This window comes from Pagrus pagrus (genome assembly GCF_965226575.1).
Source record: "Pagrus pagrus genome assembly, chromosome: 4".
Taxonomy (NCBI): Eukaryota; Metazoa; Chordata; class Actinopteri; order Spariformes; family Sparidae; genus Pagrus; species Pagrus pagrus.
In genome coordinates, this window is record NC_140188.1 from 15,137,230 (window position 1) to 15,154,914 (window position 17,685).

The 17,685-nt window shown below is 39.7% G+C and overlaps 1 protein-coding gene across 1 annotated transcript; it reads left to right on the forward strand.

The window, feature by feature from the left end:
* Positions 1 to 7: 7 nt before the first annotated feature.
* Positions 8 to 4,893, forward strand: il10ra (interleukin 10 receptor, alpha). Its single transcript, XM_084351926.1, has 7 exons — positions 8 to 266; positions 917 to 1,037; positions 1,303 to 1,475; positions 1,571 to 1,716; positions 1,933 to 2,101; positions 2,752 to 2,870; positions 3,164 to 4,893. The coding sequence occupies exons 1-7, from the start codon at positions 203 to 205 to the stop codon at positions 4,076 to 4,078; spliced, it is 1,707 nt and encodes a 568-aa protein (XP_084208052.1). The 5' UTR covers positions 8 to 202; the 3' UTR covers positions 4,079 to 4,893.
* Positions 4,894 to 17,685: the final 12,792 nt, after the last annotated feature.

Genomic DNA, 17,685 nt, shown 5'->3' on the forward strand with positions numbered 1-17,685 from the left:
TTTCCTCCACAGATCAACAGTCACGGGAGAGAACAGCTGCCTCAGGTTCGTCAACGTTTTTCAACAGGTTCATTTTAATCTGAACCATTACACAGAGAGAAAGAGAGAAGATGTTTCTACAGTCTAACTTGCCTCACTGATGACTGGATTAAGGGACTTTCTTGGCAACTGTGTGGATTATCACTAAATCCAGACAACAGAAATGGATGCGAGCAAGGGGCCACCAATTCTTGTCTTTCTGCTCATCTGTATAAGCTGTGTTACAGGTAATTAAAAACATTTATTACACTTAATATGTTTTATATAATCTTGTTTGTTTGCTTCATTAATTGTTTTTTTTAATTATTATTATTTTACATTAGTTAGTATCCTGACAAGAATTAGTGTTTATCATTTTGGAACCGTTACTGCAGGTGAAATACAGATAATCTTAAAAAACGTGTTGTGATGAAACATAAAAAATAATGTAAAAATCAAACTAAACTCTATTTTTAACATGGTTTCCCCATTGTAGACGTCAAGAGGGCAAAAAAAAGATAATTTCTTTTCCACTTGTTTCACTCTAGCAGTTGTAATTTCCAGTCTAGTTAAGAGTGGAAATGAGTAAAAATCAGTTCCTTTTGCGCAAAAACCCACAGTGTCATTACGATAAGAGAACCCATAAATGATTGCAAGATCACCATTTCTTTTTGTCAACCAGACTTCCTTTTCTCCTCGTGACCACAGCCTCTCATTTTGAGTAAAGATAACAGTTTTAGCATTTGGCTCAACATGAATAGATCAGATGTGCAATTTTTCATTGTACAAAAGTCTTCTCATTTAATCATAAAATATAAAAATGTATTTTATTTGGTAAAACTGGAATAATGAGCAGTGAATTTACATCATAATTACCTTTTTTTTTTTCCTGTTGCAGGACAGGTCATCCCTCCGCCTGAAAATCTGGAGCTGAATATTATGGATGGGGGGGTATTAGTACTTTGGAAACCTCCAGCGGATGCCCCCTCAGGCTCCACGTACAATGTACAAATGGGAAGGTGTGTTTAACTTCAAAATATCAGTTTAACACTTTCCTGTTCACAAACGTCCTGTTATTTTGCAATTCAAATATCCCAGCTTTCTCTATTTCTTTCTATACCCTTTAACTTGTTACATCTGTTCGTACACTATTCGTACACTGACTCATATCATTCACCAGAAATAACTTCTAAATGAGTCAGACTTTTTTTGAAATGTGGCTCTTAGTTAGTTTTTTATCATCCTCCAATTCCAGTTTGTGACTGATGTGTTTTCTGTCCTCAGGCACCCCGGTGAATGGGTCATGGTGGACAGCTGCACAGAGATCAAAAGGCACTACTGTGACCTTAACGGCCTTATAGAAAACCATCGTGTCTACCACAAGGTCAGAGTTCAGCTGGTTGCAGGAAACAACGTCTCTGAGTGGATCACAAAGAAAAAATTTCTCCCAAGTGAAAGTAAGCATAGAGTTGTCAGTTTGGTATGATGTCAGGGTTGCATCGTTATATGGTTAAATAATAATTTAATTTCTTACCTTTCGCTGTTCCTACAGGTGGACTGCTGCCTCCCACCTTCAGCTTGTGGGCTACATCCAGCACTCTAACAGTTTATGTTCACCAAAAACCTATTTTGAGAAAACTCTTTCCTTTTGGACCCCTCTACACCATCTACCTGGAGGAGAGAGGACCGGACGAAAAGGTGGGCATACAAAATAGGCACAAAACACACACATTAACTCGACAGCAGCTAAATTCAAATTTGTTATGTTTTAAGTCAAATGTTGCAATTGTTTACGTAAATATATACATTTCATCCTTACCTCCCTGAATCTGAACCTTACTGATCTCTATTCCACAATGTGGTCTGCTGTACAATGCCTGAACCTGCGTGACATTTTGATTCTTATCTCCACAGAATACCACAGCGATCCTGAAAGACGACACGGCAGAGGAAGACTGGATTAAGACTTTCAGTTCTCTCCGCTGGGGGAGAGAGTACTGTGTCAGCATCAAGGTGGAGGGCTCTGGAACACTCTCTGCCAGCGCTCCGTCCCCTAAACGGTGTCTGAAGCTACCGGAGCAAGGTAAGAATGTAAACGTTATAATGATGACGCACAAGCTGATTTACATGTTGAAGTAAATATTTATATTTTACTTCAACATTACAGGCTTGAAAAACAAGGAGGTATGAAAAAAAAGTCAGTTTGACATTTTGGGAGATATACGTATCAACTTTCCTGCCCACTATTTGATGAGAAGATTGATACCACACTCATGTATGTCTCCTAAATGTAGCCTAGCTTAGCTTAGCATAAAGTCAGTAAACAGCTAGACTTGCTCTATTCAAAGTTACAAAATCCACCTGCCTGTTCCTTTAAAGCCCACTATTACTCACTTGTATCTTGTTTATTCTAGTACAGTACATTACCTCCGGTAAAACTGTGTTGTTTCGGGTTTTTTTTAGCTTGTGTTCTCTTTTTCCAATCTTTGTGCTAAGTCATGCTAACTAGCTGTTGGTGTTGGTCTCATATTTACTCTACAAAAAATTAGATCTTCTCTTGGCAAGACAGCGCGTATTTCCCAAAATGTCAAAGTAATCAAGCCTAAATGTAAAGTTTGTGAGAAAGTACTATTTGTTGCAACATGATACAGGTGTAAATCTACAGCTTTGGAGAAGCCTTTCACCTCACTCCTGTTAAACTTAATCCTGTTTTTTTTTTTTTTTTTTTGTCAGAATGGATCATAATTGCAGTGGTGTCTCTATCTTTTCTGGGAGTTCTGGCCTTTATTGCCCTTGTGGCAGCCATCCTTCTATGTTACCTGAAAAGTCCAGAGAAAACACCCGCAGCGTTGGTAAGAACATTAAACTACACATTGTTTGCAGGAATTTCAGTTGTGAAATCTTGTACAATTGTGAAATCTTGTACAGTTGTGAAATCTTGTAAACAGAACCAAAAGTCGTCATAAAGATAAAAAGAAAAAGCAGATTAAACAAACAGTTGGTTGTTAATACCCCCTTACATCGTATTCTTGATTTTAGCCTCATTGTGAAAGTACTCAGTTGGTCTTAATCAACTATCTTCCTAAATGTGACTATAAAACAGTGAATAATACAACAACTTCTGTCTTCTTTCTTCTCACCCCAGAAATCCCCTATAAGTGGCTGGCGTCCACTCTCTGTTGGAGAAGGGACGATGGAGGTTGTGACAGACAAAGGATGGTTCTTGTCCAATTACAGAACAGAAGTGAAAAAGTGCGTCACACACCCCGTGACCCATGTTACGGTAACAGAGGACAATGAAGAGGAAGACAGGAGAACAAGCATGGACAGTGGGGTCAGCATGGAGTCCAACTCTGCTACAAACAGTGAGGGAAGTCCTCCAATGAGACAAGAGGACAGTGGCTGTGGGAGCTTGGGAGGACCAGAGAGCTCCACTAGCAGTCAGACTGTTTACCCCCTGCAGGAAGACACAGCCAGGAAGAGTGAGGACAGCGGGGTGGGGCTGGGCTGCCAGCTTCATTCTTCTTCTATGAATCTGGATGGACAGGACAGTGGGTCTCTAAAGGAAGTGGTTGCCGGGGGTAACTATCGCACCCAGTGCCCCTCCTCTGTGCAGATTCATGTCTGCGACGAGGAGGAGCCGTTTAAACTCCCTGACTCTGTTTTGGCCGAAGTAGTCACAGGCTACAGGGCTGCGGCTCAATCGTGCATCTGCTCAGGAGCAGGTCAGTGCACCTGGTGCCACAAACAAGGCCTTTATGAAACAGGGGTTATGAAACAATACAGATCTATGTGTATTGACAATGGACTACTGAGCGGCAAATGTGATTTTGTGGACTCTTATAAAGGAATTACATATTCAAGTTATGCTAAAAAAGCACAAATGGACACCGTCACGATGGGTGCCTTAGAAACAACTTTCATACAGCTGGGGGAGACTTTCCCTCTGCTAACAGCCTTAACACCGCTGCCTCTAGTGGAGAGAGGACAGGACTTCAATATGAACAATGTGACTCTCTCTCTGTGTGACGTACAGCTGACAACAGACTGTGGAATGTAACAACGCTATTTATAAATAAATGCTGACATAACCAGACGTGAGCTATTTTCCAAAGAGCTAAACTGGAGCTATACTGTCCCTTTTCCCCACATGACACACTGTCTGACACATGCACTGGAGGCATGAGTTAGTATTTGGGGAAAATAAATGCTGCAAAAGGGGGAAAGCAGAGCACTCAGGTTGTTTTTTGAGCAAAGGAAGGAAACGGAGGTTAGACCACACAGCTGCTGAATGGTGGCTGTTTAGAGTCTCGGGAGCGCCTAGAGCCGGAGAACACAACGCCTAAGACCTGGTTCGACCCAATCTCACGGCGTATTTTTACGCCTCACCAAACGACTGCATGCAGGAAGTGAAACTGGTGAGGGGAGCCGCTCAGAGAAACAGTTTGGCAGTTACGTGCTGTTGGATCATACCTTTTGACTTAATCCACCCTTAAAGTTTAGTTGTTGTGTGTTTTGTCACCATTTAAATGTTCGACACTTGAGTGACACTTTCAAGTAGATGAATTTCTCACGTGTCACCAATATTGTCAAATCATTTCTTAACATCTCATCATTCCAAAAACAATATCAGGTGGAGTCAAACGAAGCACAATTAAGGAGCAAATATATGTTTTTCATCATTTTCAATAACATGCAGGACATTTTGTGAAAGTTTCTTTTCAAAGATCTCTGACTCTGCAAGTGACGTTCATACTGTATGTCTAAAAGCCTTAACTGCAAGCCTGCTTCCCTGTTTAAGATATTTATGAGAAACTTCAAAAAAAATTGTCACTGTTACACTGTCAATATATGTGACTTTGTCCTTTATGTGATTAAAAGAAAACTGTCTCCCTGGAATATTCTTTGAATTTCGTACACTCACAAAAAAACCCAAACCCAACCAGTCATCAAATGATTTCAAAGAACATGACATGACTCAAAGAAACAGGCGATCGCTAGGAAAACCCTGAAGCGATGAAGTGATACCTGCCGGAAAATAAACATTACGGGTCACGTTGTTGTACGTGGGATCCCCGTATTAAAATTCTGTGCAGGAACCAGGGCAGTGGTTTCTGAGCTTCTAAATTAAGGTACAAACACTTCCTCTTTCAGGCTCGCTCGTTTTAAAAAAGTCCCGCTTCACATTGAATGCAGTCATTGTCAACAGGGCTGAGTTCTCCGATAAATGTATCTCTATATTTTCACATCAAATGTTAGGTAAAAGCAGCTCTTTATTGAGATGAAGCAGATCCTTGGCAGCGGTAGACAAATCATGGGACTTACTTCTCCATGCGCAGCATACATAACATACAAGGGAAGTGAGACAACTTTTGGTTAGACCTTTAAGGTTAGGAGAAGCATCTTTCTTTGAATTAAAAGTATCACATGTTGCTGGTTATGCAGTACGTGTCCACTGATGACCACTGAATGTAGATCATAGGTCATCGTCTTTTTATACCGTTCTACATTTTGCTGGATTAACCTGTGAGAAGGTCCTGGGGGAAACATTTTCTGTGAAGTCCCATAGTGCAAACGATAATCTGTATACTTTGCCCACTTGCAGGTTAATTAACAAATTATCGACAATAGTCTACAGATAATTTCCAGCGGTTTACATTTGGATCATAAAAGATGTTGAGCATAAAAAAAAAACTTACTCGAGCAGGTTCCAAGAATACCATTTGTAACTTGTGCACATGTGAGGAATAAATCTTAAATCAATTTAAATTGACAGCACCTGCCTTGAGATTTCCCTTCATATAAAACCAGCACAAATGAGAGTTTTGTCAGGATTAGCAAACCTTTTGGAAGACGAAATCATGGTGATGGTAGAAGAGACTGAGGCCAGGCAACGTGTTTTATTCAATGGATTAAAAAGTGGGTCTCCTGATTACACACAGCTTTAATTGATACATATCACATTGAAATACAACCTCATGCAAAGTTTGCCACTTGATCTGCATTGTCACCTGGCTTCATCTGTCATTACCTCCACCATGGAGGTTATGTGCCCAATCATGTCTATTTGTTGGGTAGTTGGTTTGTCAACAGGATTATGCAAAAATTACTGAATAGATTTCCACAAAACTTGAGGATTTTGGAGGATGGGTCTTTTTCCATGCTTTTCCCTAACATTGTGAGATAGGGCAACGTCTTTGTTGATTTCTCAGGGAATAATGCATGGAACCAGGCATATTTAGTGGGCTGGTATCTATGAGTGAGTACAATTTGATGCAGATCCAAATAAAAATCTCTTAGATTTAAATATGTTTTTTCGTAAAGGGAAGTCTTTTTCAGCTGTTATATGCGATAACAAATATGGATACAAACCTGCAACTCCACCAATGTGCAGCTGAGACGATGGGGATTCAAAAAGCTACCAACAGTAGTTAGGCTTCATTGAATTAACAGGGGCCTTGGCTATTCTAGTTTCAGTCTGTGGCACAGTGCTATAATTCATGCATGGCCAGTGATCGATGACTGTCAGTATCTCAGCACGTGGTAATGCAGATGCACAGTCATACCGAGGGGAGGAACAGACCAGGACAGCTGCAGGTAGTTAACTGAAAATTGATTTGTCACATTGTAAAAATGAAAATGGAAAAAGTCACCTATCCCATAGAGCTATACATGTGTGAATAACAACTGCAACCGCACTGTAATTTGTTGAAAAACAAAGTATGTATTTTGGAAACTGAAGTAATTTCCCCCAGATTAAAAGAAACTGGTGGAAGTTTTGTGGAGATTCACAACTGAGCATAAAAAACAAGAACAAAAGAACATAAACAAGAAGTGTTTTGTCGTACTCAGACAAAAGAAAGTGGTACTTGTGACTGCCTGGCATTGTGAGAACAGCAAGGCTTTTACATTTTTTGTGACATAAAAAGTCTATGTCCGAGCTTGAATATAATGAGATATGGGAGAAAGAGAAAAAAGTTTTTAAACATTGGACCCCAGTAAGTGGATCTTTTGTCATTGATATGTTTCTGTGCTGTTAAATATGGAATCAACACACAGAGAGGGGAGCCTAAAGTCAACTAAAATAAGATCATTTATATAAAAAAGCTTTCTAACCCCATTTTTGACGGGGTAAAAAGGTATAAAGTTGACCTTTGTTCATCTTAATGTAGGCAGAAACAGAGAATGATTTAGTTTCATTAGGGGAAAAAACAATGAGACATTAAAAATCCGCCAGCTATAGAAAGTATCAAAAAGGTAGTAGATATGCGACTTTTGAAGGAAGTCGCCTGCAGCTTACAAGAAAACTGATCCGCCTGGTTGCTGTGGTTGAGCTGTTGATATTCTGCCTTCACCTCAAACGTTGTTCTCATCAGCAGCAGAACGTGCGCATTTGTTTTTCTGTGGTGTGTTTCATGAGTGTGGGTGTGTGTCTGTGTGTGTGTGTGTGTTAACGGCAGAAGCCATGAAATGTCAAACTGACACCCTTCTTGTGACAAAGAGCAAAACTGACAGTGAAATTGCATATATCCAACTTTTTTTTTTTAATTATTTCTTTTACGACATTAAAAGGGCATTAAAGTACAACTTTGCGTACACAGTAGCATATAATATCCCTCTTTCAAGACAAAGTGGACCCGATTGTTCCCAAGACACAGCTCAGAATCAAAGCTGACCAAGAGTACAGGAACATTGTTCGAAACCATGACATCACACAAAAACTTAGAAGTACTGTAAAAAAAAAAAATAGCATGGTAAATTCCCGCCTCAGTATCCAGGTTGAAACACCAACATGAACTACAGCAGCAAAATACTGGAACAGATAAAAAACATGCTGAAAACTAGATGTGGTGCGTGGGAAACGTGGCAGACGAGGGGACTGCCTTCTTGTATGTCGGTTGGAAGAATCAACTGCCACCAAGCCTGGTGTCATTTGATGATGCCGCTGACAGAGAAGGGAGGAGAAGACTTCTTTAAGCCGACTTTTCTGCGAATAGAGAGATCAGGCACATCACCTACAGAAGCATGAAGCAGTTGTTTTTATGAGGAAATAAAACTTAGTATTCGAAAGTCCTGTGAGGGTAAATCCACTTACTTGAGCACTTTCTCTTTCAATGACGGCTCTGTAGGGGAATAAGAGGAGAAATGCATTTCTATATGACAGTACAAGACAGATTCATCACATTGTAGTCATAATGTTGGCAACCATAAGCAAGTGCATGCCAGTTTCATAAGTAAAGTATTTGAAAGGGATGCTTCACCAAAAACATTAAACCCATTTTGCTTTTATTTGAGCAGGTTTTGAGATGTCTGTCATCGGAAAATAAAAGGTTAATGAAATATTAGGAGCACATAACATAGAAAAATACTACATTTTTAGATGTATTGTCAGGATTACTCTGGATAACGCACAACTCACAATCAATTTGTTTTATGCAAACTATTTCAGCCTGCTCTAAATGGGACCAACTACCCCCCTGGTGCCTCCATGTTTGAAAAAACATAGCGAAAGTGGCCTCTTGGATGCTCCTATGGTAGATGAAACATGACAAAGTGGGCTTTTCTGCACACTGGTGCCCCAAAGCATTCAGCTGGTGCCCTTTTTTATGTTTTTATCCCTGCCCTTCAAGCATCCTGGGTAAAAAAATGCTCAAAAAAATGCATCCACTGTTTTATCCACTGACGCTTCTTTCACAATGTAAGCTTATGGGAAAAAGTCTCTTTAGGCCCCAGTGCATCACGTGACGATGTTATTACATGGTTTGGCCACTACAAAAACTGGCTTCAAAGCCTGGCGCTCGTCCTGGGGTCCTGCTCTCCGGTCCGGCAGTGTGTAGCACTGACTGGGAAGCAGAGCATTCTTTAAGTTATTTATTAACCACATACCTTTTTCTGCACTTACTTGAGTAGATTTTCAAATGGTAGTTTTCACTTTGACTTTTTAACGGGAGCAATTGTACTCTTGAGTGTAGACTTTCAGTTCTTTACCCACCCCTGCTTAAATGTCTTTTTTCAATGCTGTGTGCATGACAGTTTCCAATCACTTCCGTTGTATTTGAGAGACACATCTATGACCTGGGCCAATAAAACCATACTAATCTGCATGGCTCAATGGCTCAAACCACTAGAGCAAAGATTGAAAATATGTTTGGTTTATATTTGTTGTATTTGGTTAATTCTGACTCATTAAAGCTCCACTCACCCTTTTTCTTACAGCAATCTTTGCACTTTTTGCATTTGTACTTGCAGCAGAATTGTACAATGGCAATGGTGAAGAGGATCGCCAGGATCCCAAAGCCGACAGCGATCCCTACTGCCGTGGGGTTTACGCTGCTCCCTGCAAATATAAACACAGGGCTAATTAGATTACAGCCATTAGATTAACACATTATCACGGATCGTCTTACAAGTATTCCAGGAGCGATAAACAAGCCAACTGAAGGAGAACAAGTCTCTTAATGAATTTTGCATAGAACTGTATTCCTGACATAAATGATTACCAACTGAAATACTCATCTGTCGGGCTGCCTGGGCCTAATTGGATCAATAAATCTGTTCATTATGAATGAATATTCACTCTGATGAAATGAGATTGGGAAATCAATCTCTGGGAGAGAAGCTGGCTCTGCCTTCATTTGCTCTGGAGACACACTGAAATGATGAGTGCTGACACATGACGTAAACAGCTGAGATTTCTGTCCTTTTTCTCTTAACTGTCAGCAGCAGCAGCAGTTGGAGAAGTCTTGATTACTTAACTTTTTTCATTTGACTCATTGTTTTAAGCGATTCTTTTATATTCTATAAGTTCTATGGAAACAGCTTGTAAATTATCATCTCAGGAAACAAGTAGAGCTCAATGACTGTGTGAAATGTACAATAAGGGACCGAACAAAACATTAAAAGACACTGAATCCAAGGAAGACAGCTACATTTTGCTGAGAAACTAAAATACTAACGCTCTGACTCAGAACAAAATGCAATTCTTTGTACGTTGGGCGCCATGTTGGCTTTAAATAGAAATCTGATTAAGAATTGAAAAGACTTACCACCATTCCCCATAGCTGACTAGCCAGGCTGACCAATGTTATGACTCGTCTGTCTCCTCTCTTAACTGACCTTTCGGTGTTGAGCTCTGTCACTAACTTGCTCGACTTCACATCAGTCTTCATTAAATGGTTTGTCTTGACTGTGAAGAAAACAACACAGAGTAATCTCTAATCTTTCTCCTTTACGTACGTCTGCCCGTCCACGTCCCCATACCAGTCATTCTTTTAAACCGGTCCATCTTCTTTCCTTACCTGTCCTCCACCCTTCCTTCATTGGTAAATGTCGACAACCTGTCGTTCTCACATGAACAGCCAATCAACCCTTGTTTTAAAAATTTACACTGAGTACTTTGAAACCCTGCAGTACAACAACTTTTTCAGACATTCACCCTTTTATTTGGCTGTCTCACCAAGATCCAACAGGAAACTCAAACACAGTCAGAACCGTCAGCCACTCTCAGGACAACTATCTTGAAACTACAACATGAACTGTCCCTTCTTTGGTCACTCAGGTTGCCATTACCACAAAGGCAACCTCTCCTCAACAAATCATTAACAGACAGCCAGGTAGAAACACCTGAATTAGGTGGTGCATGGGGACTCCCTGTTGGACGACTGAGTTATTACACCTCTTCATCATCAGTGATGAAAATAAGGCTAACGAAACCAATATAAGCGTGGGCTGGAAACAGAACCAAGACATCTGACTCACGCAAGAGCACTCTGACTCACAAAAAAACACAGAGAAATACTCAAAACCTACTTACAGGAAACGTTTATCAGATGGTGTAAAAGGTTACAAATCAAATTAATTTCCATTCAGATTAAAAGTTATGCTAAAACACAGCAAACGTGACGTCAGGGAGATGTTCAGATCATGTCTGTTTAAGGTCCATCAGTCCAGACCCACTTTTGTACATCTAAATAATGTATAAAACAGGTTTGCTATCTGAATTTCTGACTGAGACCCCTCTTGGACGTCTGTGGACGTGCAACATGGGTTGAATATTTAAATGGCTATTTTAATTATGCATTCATTTCTTTAAGAGGAAGGTGGTCAGCTGGTCCCAGGTCTGCTGAAGCTCTGTTATCCTACCACATGACTCTTTTCAAAAGTCGACAATGACTGAAGCTACGGCAGGAGTATGGCTAGTGCTAACTGCCAACATTTACAGACAGAGTAACAGTGTGCAATGCAGCAGGCTGGTTGGCTGAAGTCAACATCAGACAAATGTGCTGACAGTAATGCAGTACGCACAGTATGTGATGCTTCCAAACTGCTTCTGCTTTTTGTCATATTGTAAATATTCAAGCTAACGGTGTGCATTTTAAGCAACATGTAACCTTTTTACCTTAAAATAACAGCTTCTAAATCATGTTGATGGTACAGTGTCTTGTAATAGTGTGAATGGTGTCTCTGTCTCAGCCACTCTGCCCCCCCATCACTTGTTTCTGCACTGTGTAACTTCAGTGAGAGGGTAGGATCACAGCGTTACATACATGTTTACTTCAACAACTTGTTTACTTTCAACGCATAACGTTGTGATGTCATAATGAGTTAGCCTGGCAGTTTGTTAAAGACCTGGGATTTGTATATACGACAGTGGTGTCATACTCAGAAGCTGTGGGGGGGCGCCAAATCGCACAAAATGCCAATCTCTACATAATGTTGCTTAAACTAGTCATGCTTTTTGGTGTAGTATGATGAGGAGAGTCTGAAGAGTAGAGGCCAAAGTAAGCACAGGAAAAAAGACAAAATTTTGTTTTATTTGGACATGGATGATGTGTTTCAAATACGGACAGGTGGAGGTGATGGAGTGAACACACCTGTATTTGATAGACAATGATGAAAACAAATCATATCTTTTGGGGAGGCAGTAGTGTGCGGGTGGTTTTCTTTTTCTTTTCTTTTTTTTTAATCTCACTGCTCAAGTAACTTCTTCAGTAAGTATGTTTGTAAATTTTTTGGCAACTCTACCCTCCTCTGGCTATAAGCAGATACTATCTTGCTGTCGCATGTGTAGGGTAGATTGTTTTTTCTCGAGTGTCTTCCACTCACATGGTTTTGCATAATTGAAAACATGGAATTATCCACAATCAACCACCTTATTTCTTCACATATTGGCGGGAAAGTACTGTGGTCACGTACTTATGCCAGGAATGAATTAAAGTAAAAGATCTGCATTCACTTCCATGATTAGATATGAAAGCTTTGTGTCAAAATAGAAAGTTCTGGACTTCATTTTGAAAGCTTGTCTCTTTCTTAGATTTTAATGACTGCCTGACGAACACGTAATAAGTGTATCACACCTGATGGCTGGTCTAACTCATTGTGGTGTTTTCCCTTTTAAATGATAATAACAGCATAACACATACAATGGGTGATGATTAACAATCACTATGAGCTCAAATTATGTATCTTAAGTTCTAATCTTAAAGACATGTCACGCAGTGTTATCAGTTCTGGGTGGAGGAAACTTTCCTGTTATTTAACCTGTGTGGGTGATTCACATCTTGAGATGACGATGATGAGTCTAACCGCAGAATGTGACCACGAAATGTGTTCAAGGTTTTTTACAGAAAGTTTCCTGCCTCCATTTACCAACATGTACCCGGATGGGTGACCGCAGATCGTACTGATAAACAAGACTGAGTTCTTGCACTGACAATTACTGCATTGACTGCTGATGGACCGTTGAAATCATGTGATATTCAAGTTCCCCTTTCACCCACCACATGTACAGAGTCAGCCTTTTTTTCTTCCTTTATTTATCTATCTGTATCAAACTGACTTTTCCAGATTCTAGGTGTAGATTTGAGCCTATCTCAACCTGTTGGTTAAATTAAATTCTGGTGTTGGTATAGATGCTGGAGCAAAATCTTCCATGCCCCTGACGATGGGAAGACTCTAAAAGCAAATGAGTGCAGAGAAACTGGAGTTTCTTCTCAATTACTACTTTATACATCCTAAATTCTCCTGTCCTCTATTCTTTCTCTCTCTTATCTCCTCTCCTGACTTGCAAATGCAAACATGTTTAACTAACATGTTGCACACGGTAAACATTATACCTGACAAACAACACCGTGTTTACATTGTCGCTGTGAGCATGTTAGCATGTGGATGTTAGCATTCAGCTCAACACACCACTTTATTTTATTTGTTTTGTCCACAGACCTTAATCGGGCATCAAACCGAAAACCCATCAAAGAGACCCGTTGACTTCGAGAAGCGGGAACTGGACAGTCAATAACGCTAACCATTCCAGGTTTTAGGGCTCATTCTTAAGGCTCTCTACTGTATATAAAGAGCTATTTTAGTACTTCCATGCATTTCCTGCTGCTTCCAGTTGTTCTGCGAAACTAAAATAACAACAACAGTCTTCCAGCTGTAGCTTCATATTTAACGAACAGACAGACACAAGTGTGCTATTCATTGAACAGTTCCTTAAATGTCAGACAGTCATACATGGCTAAATGTCAGCCGGATCTGTGAAAAAACAACAATGGTAAAACTGTATTACTAACAAAGTCTTATGTTTTGTTTCATAAATAATATAATATAATATATATTTCAAAGATACATTTTCACATATGTAGCCTATGCCTGTGTGTCTGTATGTTTATGAGGTGAGAGCTAACAATCAGCAGTGAGAACATTTTTTTCAGGAAATATTTTTGAGATTTCTTGTTAATATGGCGGCCATTTTCCAGGAAACAATTGTATAATATGTTACCATTACATCACACAGAGAAGTGTCACAGATCCTCTTTACAGTGATCAAGACAATAAAGTTATCGGGCAACAGAGCCCTCTGTATGATATCATCTGTCACTATGTCATGATGGATAAATTGCTACGGAACATGCCGCCTTCTAATGTTGCAAGTGATGTATTTCAGATTTCTCAGCAGACAGCACAAGTTCTTCCTTGTACTGTAAATCCATTCAATTAAAAGTGTCGGGCAGATAAGGTGGGCGTTCACTGACAATAAAACCAGTGTTTTGTGCTCCCAAAGGACAATGACACAGTGACTTGGATCCCAGTTAAAGCTCATGACACAGTTTGAATGCCTAAGATAACATGTTTTGGAATTAAATTTATAGAAAATGTACAACATTTTGGACAATTATCACAGACAATCTTGGTGACTTGTCTTTGTTTTATCCTGTCTTTTCATGTGTTTTCCCTTCTCTTTCTTCTGTCCTATATTCAGGAAGAGTCACTCGGACTCTTCTTCTTGGTTATTGTCCAAATTACATTTTTTAAATCACTCTATTTAACCTTAAATGCAACACATAACAGACTCAAACAGTACTCACTTGAAAAGAATTTAGCCTTTTGCAAGACTTTTCTTTTTCATTTGAAGCATTTCGAACAAGACTTGGTCCATTTTCAGAAACAAAAAGAAAATGGTTTTGTGTAAAACATGTTTAAGATTGTGGGTTTACCAGACGACAGCGAGACAACATACATTCTTTGGAGTCCAGGAAACATGAAATGTGAAGCTGTTAATCATTAACCAGTTATTTTTCACCTGCACTTCCCCTTACGTTTCTCGTAAATATCAAGTTTCACAAAATGCCCACCTGTGTGGACAAAACTGAGGTGGTGTGCTTGAGAGAGAGAGTGAGAGAGAGAGAGACACACACACAGACTGAGAAAGGTTGTTTGCTGTGGAAGTGGAGGACAGAGAGGTGGGGATGAAGGAACTCTGAAGGGTGTTACCTGCTGAAAGAATAAAAAGTCTTCAGGAAACGATGCTGAACTTCATACTTCGGGGATACTTTTCTCAACCAGTTTTCTCACTGATCTACAGATGCTTTTTTGACAAGGAGTGACAGCCGCTTTTACAGGTGAGGAACCGTACAGTTAAAGATGACAAATGATTTCTGTGTGTGTTTGTGTGTGTGAGAGAGAGAGAGAGAGAGAGAGAGAGAGACATGAGGGTGTTTTTTTATCACCTCTGTTTATCACATTTCCTCAGGAACAAAATCACTGCGTTGGCGTTTAGAAGAATTATCAGCACGCTATATCAGCGGTATATGATTAGTTATTTATGGAGGTGGAATCAGAAAAGAACTTTGATCCATTTCTGTTTAGATCTCCTACTAAACGTTGGTAAACCACCTTTATCAGACAGGGTGTGCATTATACTTTGAAGGAAAGCCCCAGGTCTTACAGGTGGGGGAGGCGATTCTGGAAGATTGATCCGATTGTTGAGTCTCATTCCCAGGTTGTCAGATACGCTTTGTGTCGGTATTCAGCATGAAATTCTAACCCGAAAACCTTCGTATCTGACCTTTAATTCACTGTTATCCAACACATTCTTACTTAAGTTTGATGTCAATGGTTTTTTCAGGGTGCCTCATGGTCCTGCCTTGTGTGGAATAATATGATCTAAAGTCAACCTTTAGAGGTGTTGAATTCTGCTTATAAGTTAAATTAAAATAAAATATGTGAAACTTAATAAGCTCCTTTGTAAGTAAGAGATCAGATTTGTGTTCAAAGTTGGACTACTGATATTTTTTTATGTTCAAGTGTCCTATGCTTTGTTCAAAATTGGTCGAATGAAATGCTTCAACTTCACAGAAAGATCTCTGCCGAGGTTTCTCAGTAGATTGTAGAGAATTTGAATGTCTCGCTAGCTTTTGTTTCCAAGTCAATGAGAACTAAAACCGACATTTACCAAAGATGCTGTCAGAGAAAAAGGAGTACAGTTGTTTGAAAACTCTTGCAATTAGCTCCACTTCTCTAAATTGGCACAAATTCTTAATTTCATTGTGGACACATTGTGTTAATATGTAACCTATCTGGACTATAAACTGCTTGGGAAGTAGTTGTCCTTGACCTTTACAGGCACCCGGTGTCAAAGGAAAACAACTTTAGCAGATTCGACATGTGCTTTCATTGACAAAGACATGTAGAGTAATGAATAATGACTTTCATCAGTCGGATGTGGATTGTGTGTTTGGCTGTCGCGCTGTGAGGGCTGATGGGATTATGAACAAAATGAAGCAGCGGAACAATAAAAAGCCTAGAGTCAAACAAGGGCGTACAATAGATTTATTGGATCTCTGAATTGTCCTCATCTTCTCTTTTATGGCATGTGCAAACATCTCATCAGACATTGTTCAACCATGTCAGCCAGGATAAACATTGTGACTGCACACTATTCATCTGATTTCGAGTGGAAACTCTGAGGGAAGTGTGCTGTATTATAGAGGGAATGAAAGATGAATGATTTACTATAAATACAATTGATGTTAGTACAGTCTGTAAACACACACTGTGGCCTTTTTATTAACCACATAATTTTAATCTAAAAGACACTATACTGACTTTACCTGAGATCAGTCAGGTAAACACACAAACAAAAGTCATGCACCAGATTTCATACCAGGGTGGAGCCTCTGAATGTTTTGGCTACCGCATGGCAACCTGAATATCAACAAGTTTCACAGAGGTAATATGAGTTATTAGAAACCTCAGAGGAGAAAGTTCAGAGGTGATCAGATATCCATGTTTCTATCTACATCTATCTATCTATTTTTGCATATACTGTGCACTCTGACACAGTCGCTTAGTCCATAAACCAAGTTTTATACGAGAGTAAAGGTTGGGAATGAGCATCACGGTTCACTGAATTTAATAGCCCAGGTCAGACAACACAGTCAGCTGCTGTTTCTAACAATGGCTCTTTCTCTTCAGCCAACCTTATCAGCCTTTTTTCTCACACTCCCAACTTTTTTCCCTCAGTTGTCTCTGCTCATTGTCCCATAACACGCAGTGGCTTAATTTCTAGAAGCTGTGACCTAGTGACCAGAGTGGCCATCGGGTGCATCGTTAAAAGGGTGATATAACACTTGAGTCACGTAGGACAGAAAGTTGCTGCTGGTTGAAACGTTAGGCATGTCGCATCTGGTCACAACTGGATGTGTGAGAATTTTTTTTTTTTCAGAGACTTAGGTGTGCCTACAACCGCAGCATTCTTGAGTGTTTTACAGAAACCAATTTCGGATATTTCAACTAACCCTTTGATCAGATCAAATCTATATTAAAATATATTTTTTAAATACATCACAGTCTTGGCTTAGCAACCATCTGCTGGTCTTTTTGGTCCAGACTGAAATATCTCAACTATTACTGATGGATTGCTATGATATTGGGAAATCATGTTCCCCAGAAGATGAACACCAGTGAATGTCTTCTACTAGCACCATGAGGTTGATATCTTAATTTTTTTGTGTAAACCCAATCGCCAAAGTGTTTGGCTTAAAGTACCAGTTTTGGTCGCCACGATCATGGATGGAAATGTCCCCAGGTCTCCTTAAAAGAAAACACCCGCCTGTCAAGCCACAACTTGGCTGTTAAGCAGCCTTGTTGGCTTGTTGTAACCACCATCCTCTTCCCCTTCATCTTCCAATGTGAAAGTCAGCTAATAAGCATATAATGTGAACGTGATATGCCACGTTTGCTACCAGTGTCAACCTTGAACGTATCTTTGGTTTGCAGAAAGGTTCATTGCTAACATTATATCCTGGCGACTGTGCTTGATATTTGTTCTCGTCAGGATCAATTATAATAATGTTGGAGATCCCCTTACTTTCAATTAAAATTCAC